The sequence below is a fragment of the Girardinichthys multiradiatus genome, chromosome Y, assembly GCF_021462225.1.
Source record: "Girardinichthys multiradiatus isolate DD_20200921_A chromosome Y, DD_fGirMul_XY1, whole genome shotgun sequence".
Taxonomy (NCBI): Eukaryota; Metazoa; Chordata; class Actinopteri; order Cyprinodontiformes; family Goodeidae; genus Girardinichthys; species Girardinichthys multiradiatus.
The window spans coordinates 13595845-13602033 of record NC_061818.1 but is presented as its reverse complement, the minus strand read 5'-3'; the positions used below and the strand labels follow the sequence as shown (position 1 = coordinate 13602033).

The window sequence follows — 6189 nt, the reverse complement described above, 5'->3', positions numbered from 1 at the left end:
GGCCTTTTCAACTGCGAAGATGTCAAAACATGCAAAAAACTACTTAGCCATCATAAGAAGGGTTTGATTCCTTTAATGACAAAGACTTTTCCATTGATTGAGGGCATACTGCACTTTTAACATTTATACATTTTTTGGAAAATCGGAACTTTCAAATTTGATTCTTTTGCATTTAGTTATTTAGAGATGTCCGTCTCATTTTCAATTAGAAAAACAAAAGGTCTGTTGAATGAAAATTGTAAATCTTCAGGAGTATGAATAATTTTGTCATTGTGAGGGTTGAAAATGAACATCTTTATCAGCAATTCTTCAGTCGACATAAAATCCAGCTGCATCCCCTTTCATTTATATGGGTCTCTTTTAGAAACTCAAATAAAATATGTAACGAGGGATGAAACACTTCAGACAATTCGCAGGTGTTTCAATACGCAATTAAAAAGATGAGCACTCTGAAGGATATTTTGTTTAAATAACCACTTCCTTATGCTTTCTTTTAGCAAGGAAGCTGGTTAGATGATGGGAATATGGGAGATACAGGGCGAGAAATAATTAAAAAAAACAAACAAAAAGACCTTTGACTTTTGAAAAGCATTTCCGATCCATCATACGTCCAGGAATACAAACGCCCTAAACTAAATGCAAAACCAGAAAAACTAAATGATATAGGAATATCTGTTATAATACACCTAAATTCAATTAATATTTAGATCGGTTTCAAATGGCTAAACTTCAAAGGTTTTGCACTTGATATAGACCCAATATTATGAGCAGACATTTACCTCCGTTTCTCAAATTTGTTGCAAGATAAATTAAATTCTTGGTCATGTTTAAAAGCTTTTTTTTAAATGCAGAACTCACTAAGATGTGATAAAAAATTTTTTTTTTTAAAAACACCAGCAAACATGATCCAACAACTTTATTTACACACACTTGTTCTGATCCTTATAAAAAAAAAACGAAAAAGAAAGATAGAAAGTATGTACAATACATACAAATATTAGCAAAAAGTCACATGAACACAGAACAGACTGTAGCAGTGGAGGTACAGTACAGAGGGAAAGGAACAAGTCATTTAGAAATTAAAAGTGCTCTGGTTTTCACTGATCTGGAAAGCGTAACCGTCTTCAGTAGCTTCAGGGACCACACACTGCACCTCGGCTTCCTTTAATAAAAACAGACAATAACACACATTATATGCAGTCTTCACACGTCAGGATAAACAAATGTTCAAACAACATTTACCCACCTCTTCAGAGAAGTACTTCTCAATCAGGTTGAGTGCAGCTTTGTAGATCATCTCATTCTCGTGAGATTGCAGTGCCTCGATCTTGTCCAGCCCACCACATTCTTCAATCATAAGACTCAGTTTATCCGACTCTCCAATTTTGTCTCCAGCCTGAAAGGTCACATACATGAAGAATTATAACAATCATCCATGTGAACATACAGATATAATCACATGATCATTGCATTTTGGTTTGATGGTGCACTTACCATGAAGATATTTGTAATTGCATCCAAAATGACAAGAACAGTTTTGCTGTCTTTGGAGGAAAGCAGATTCAAGAGAGGCTCAAGAACATTGGCTTGGACGAGGTAGACCACCTGCTGAACAGTGCCCCCACTGGTGAAGTTTGTTACTGCCCACACAGCCTCTTTTTGGGTTTTGTAGTCACCCTACAGAGAATAAGGAACCAAAGAAGGCCAAACATAAATAGAAAGGAAATGTACCTTCTGTTACCTCTGAAGCCAAAATGTATAGTAAAGATGCACTGATAAGGCTGGAAAATACCAATAAATTGTTTTCCTTCAGGTTTGACCTGCCATTTTCATTTTCCAAAGAACCAAATAGGAGAAAACGAATGTGCTGCAGGTTCTTTGACAGAAAACTAAAAAAAGAAATTGCCAGTTTATGTATCAAGGTAGTTCCCCAACTAGTTTTTTCTAACCTTAAGGTTCAAACCACAAAGTGCTATAAATACACTTCATTATTACTTTCACACCAGCATCGTGTAGGAACAAATATATTGTTGCTTAAGAGCACAGAGAACCTACTCGCACAAGCATATCGACCATGTACGGAACAAGGCCTGCATCGATGACCTCCTGGATCTGGGCGTCCTTTCCCGCTGTGATGTTGGACAGCGTCCAGGCTGCCTCCTTCTGAATGTTAGCCTTTTTGTGGCGCAGCAGTTGAGGGAACACAGTTAGGGCACCAGCGTCGAGTACAGCTTGGGTCTGCTCGTCTGTGCCCGTCACAATGTTGCCAAGTGCACGGAGCGCTGGAGTCTTAAAGAAAGGAGAAAAACGGATGAAGAACCAGGTGAAATCTTAAAGTTGGGATCAACATGGATGTTCTACTAGATGTAGATTTTTTTTAATCCTGCTCTTCATTCACTTGTCTTCCAAAAATAAATAAAATTATGACTGTTCAGGATGATGAGAGGGGGAAAAAAAATATTTGTCAAAGTTTCAAAACTTTATACGTACAACTACAGGCAACTCTTGAAAACCAAGCAGTTTCACCAGACGAGGAATCAAACCGGTCCGGACCACCACCTCGATGCGATCATTAGAACCGTCTGTCAGGTAAGACACAGCCCAGCATGCGTCGGCCAGCACCTCCAGGTCATCGTGTTGCAGGAGATGGATGAGGGCGGGTAGCATCTGCTCGATCGCGCTCATAGGTGGGGAGGGGTTCTTGTTGCGGCAGAGGTTGGACAGAGTCCAGGTCACATTTCTCAGGTAGCCAGGCTGTGATGAATCAAGAGCAAGATGGGCAGGTGTCAGTTTGGGATGGAGGAGAAAGATTTAGATTAGGACACCACCTAGAGTCTGATGAGGTGAATTACCAAAGGATTTCAACCATTTCCTGAAAACTGGTTTTGGTAATTTAACAGATTTTATAAAACAAGAAACTGTTACTTACACTGAATACAGTCAGGTCAGGCACTGCCAGCAAACTGAGCAGAGGGGCCACTGCACCATGCTTGATCACCTTGTCTCTAAGAGCTGATCCATCACCTAAAGACAAGTAAAAGCACAGGTAAATAATTTGCAGTTAAAATCTTAAAAAAAAAAAAATTATATATATATATAAATAAATAATAATTACCAGCAATATTTCCAAGTGCCCAGACCGCCTGCTCGCTGATGTGCTGGTAGGGGGAGGTGACCAGGCTGATGAAGGCAGAAATGGCCCCACCATCCACCACTGCAGCTGTCTGATCAGACGTCCCGGAGGCGATGTTTGTCAGAGCCCAAGACGCCTCGAATTGAATAGGAGGGCAGTCGTTCAGCCCGAGGAAAGCGACAAACTTGGGTATGAGACCAGCATTTATCATCTGGTCAATGGGAGGATGTTTGTCACGGGACAGCAGCTTCCTGTACCAGAGGCATTAAAGTTGCGTGTTTTTTTTAATTTTTATAACTATTATTTTCAGCTCCAACATGCTTTAAATGACCCATTACCGTGCAGCCTGGGTTGCCTGGAGCTGGGCCTCACGATTTTCACTGTTCAGTCCGGCAACGATTTCCTCTACAGTCCACTGTCTGAAGGTCTGATGATTACCATAGGAGTAACATAAAAGGAAAACAAGTATTAAACGACACAATATATATTACACACACAGCACTATATAAGCAGACATCAGAACCAGCGCTAGGAATGTGCCAATTAGAGCTGCATATTGTATTATTAAACTAATACTTAAATTTCTATTATGTCAAAGCTAGGGTCCCTTTTCATATTGCAGTTGTTAATTTTACATTGTACTGTGTGAACCTCCTTCGGTTCACTTTGCCTGTACAGACCAAATTAGTCTGAGGAATTACAACATAGCTTGGCAAAAACATTTAATAGTAAATTGATCTGAGGCAGCTTTGTTTCAGACGTACTCATTTTGGTCGAATGTAGAGAGAAAAAGGACCCAACAGCTGTGATTTTACACAGCCCTTCATTACACACCTATAAAACTATGAAGATTCTCCCCTATACAATCACAACTAGTGCATTCGCCACTCATTTTAAATTGTAAAATAATATCTGGAGTAAATTTTAAAAATAGGTTTGCCTTCATAATTACATTGAAAAATTTTAAAGTTTTAAAATGTATACTCTGTGCCAGAAGTCATGCCTCATGGAGGTGCCCCTGCTGGCCTGGAGGTCCCTATGCCGCTGCAATTTGCCTTGGACCGGTCACGCTGCTTGACATTGATGTTTTTGTCACTTGATCACGTTTCAAAATTGAATCAACGTGGGGCTGAAAAGTCTCACCTGACAGTTCTGGTTTCTTTCCTGGAGGGGAGAAGTCGCCTCATCGGGGGCTGTGGCCACATTTCTCCTCTTGAACATCTGGTCATCTTTCTTGGCTTTTCGAAGCTCGACGTTCACCTCGACTCTCCGGCGTCGGAGCTCCTGCGTTAAATTCAGATAAAGCGTGTTATGGATTAACCATTCGGTACCGTCCAGCTTTGGTTTGGTTCCAGTCTAAAACTCACGTTGGCATCTCTGCCTTTGTTCTTGAACTTGTTCAGGCGTGCGACGTTCTCGGACATGTTGGGAGATTAGGAACAGCAGAGAGAACCTCTTGTAGTGGTGTAATACCTGCACAAACATGAGTTTTTATATCGCTTGATCATTTTTGCTTGAATTAGATCGTGATATAATGGCACGGGAAACGTACGGATACGAGCACACCACTTTTAAATTTGAAAATAATCTACCACTTCAATGAAGAAAATAAAGTTAATATCACATGAAAGCCGTAGAAAAAAAAGCATTTCAAAAAAGAAAAGAAAAACCTTTAAGATGACAACAAAGAAGAAACTTACCCAGTTCTAGAACAGGCGCTATGATACTCACAAAATGTCGCACAGACCTTTAAATTCCTGCAGCGGGACCTCTGATTGGGCCATTCGAGTCAAAGCACTCATGTACAGCCGTTCATTGGTCGTTTTGAAAAAAAATCAAATGCGTCACAGGAAACGCAGTCACTTCACGATAGCATCGCGAGATATGGACAAAAGTATGCCCTGATCCAGGATCAGTTGAGTGTGAATGCAGCCTATGATTACACTGCGACACCAAACTGTTCCAGGATCGAAAGGTTCAACCTAAATATTTAAAAATTCTCTAACAGGAAGTTATTCAACAAAGACACTCCTATATCCCCAAGTTGACTAATTGTTTGAAAGTCTACAATAATACCTCTGTTTATTAATAGCTGCAAAGTTATAATGTCGATTTTTCAGTAAAGTTAAATCCGAAATTACTTTCTTCTTCCCAAATGAAATTAAATGTTGTAGATCATATCATGTAGGTCTTCTTCTTCAAAGAGCCGTTGTAGATGCTGATGGCTGTGGGCAGGAAGGATCTCCTGTAGCGCTCCGTCTTACAGCAGATCTGAAGAAGCCTCTGACTGAAGACACTCTGTTGTTGTAGGACAGTCTCATGAAGAGGATGATCAGGGTTCTCCATAATGTTCTTCATTTTATTAAAAGCCATCCTTTGTACAATGATCTCCAGAGGAGTCCCCAGAACAGAGCCAGCCTTCTTTATCAGCTTGTTGAGCTTTTTGAAGTCCCTGGTTCTGATGCTGCTTCCCCAGCAGATGATGGCAGAAGAAATCAGACTTTCCACAACAGACTTATAAAAGATATGCAGCATCTTGCTGCAAACACCAAAGGACCTAAGCTTCCTCAAGAAGTACAGTCTGCTCTGTCCCTTCTTGTAGATGGCTTCACAGTTGCATCTCCACTCTAGTCTGTTGTTCAGGTGAACACCGAGGTATTTATACATCTTCACCGCCTCCACGTTTTCTCCCATGATGGAAATAGAGTTTGACCTAATTCTGTTTCTCTGTCTCTTAAAATCTACAATCATCTCCTTACTTTTATTCACGTTCAAGATGAGATGATTGTTTCTACACCAAAGCAGTCCACCGGTGCTCTATACTCAGCTTCTTGTCCATCTCTGATCCACCCTAGGACTATAGAATTATCCGAGTATTTCTACAGATGACAGGAGTCTGTCTTGTACTGGAAGTCTGAGGTGTACAGAGTGAAAAGGAATGGTGAGAGTACAGTCCCCTGTGGTGCTCCTGTGCTGTTGACTACCTGGTTAGACTCATAACCCTTCAGTCTCACAAACTGTGGTCTGTTTGCCAGGTAGTCTTTGATCCAGGAGAT

The 6189-nt window shown here is 40.5% G+C and overlaps 1 protein-coding gene across 1 annotated transcript; it reads right to left on the bottom strand.

The window, feature by feature from the left end:
- Window positions 1–901: 901 nt before the first annotated feature.
- LOC124863988 (importin subunit alpha-1-like) lies at window positions 902–4965 on the bottom strand. The gene is made up of 11 exons (XM_047358588.1): window positions 4834–4965; window positions 4501–4606; window positions 4277–4417; window positions 3472–3560; window positions 3116–3384; window positions 2930–3024; window positions 2491–2754; window positions 2056–2289; window positions 1495–1677; window positions 1247–1396; window positions 902–1162 (listed from the first exon to the last, which is right to left on the bottom strand). The coding sequence occupies exons 2-11, from the start codon at window positions 4555–4557 to the stop codon at window positions 1073–1075; spliced, it is 1572 nt and encodes a 523-aa protein (XP_047214544.1). The 5' UTR covers window positions 4558–4606; window positions 4834–4965; the 3' UTR covers window positions 902–1072.
- Between the last annotated feature and the right edge of the window lie 1224 nt (window positions 4966–6189).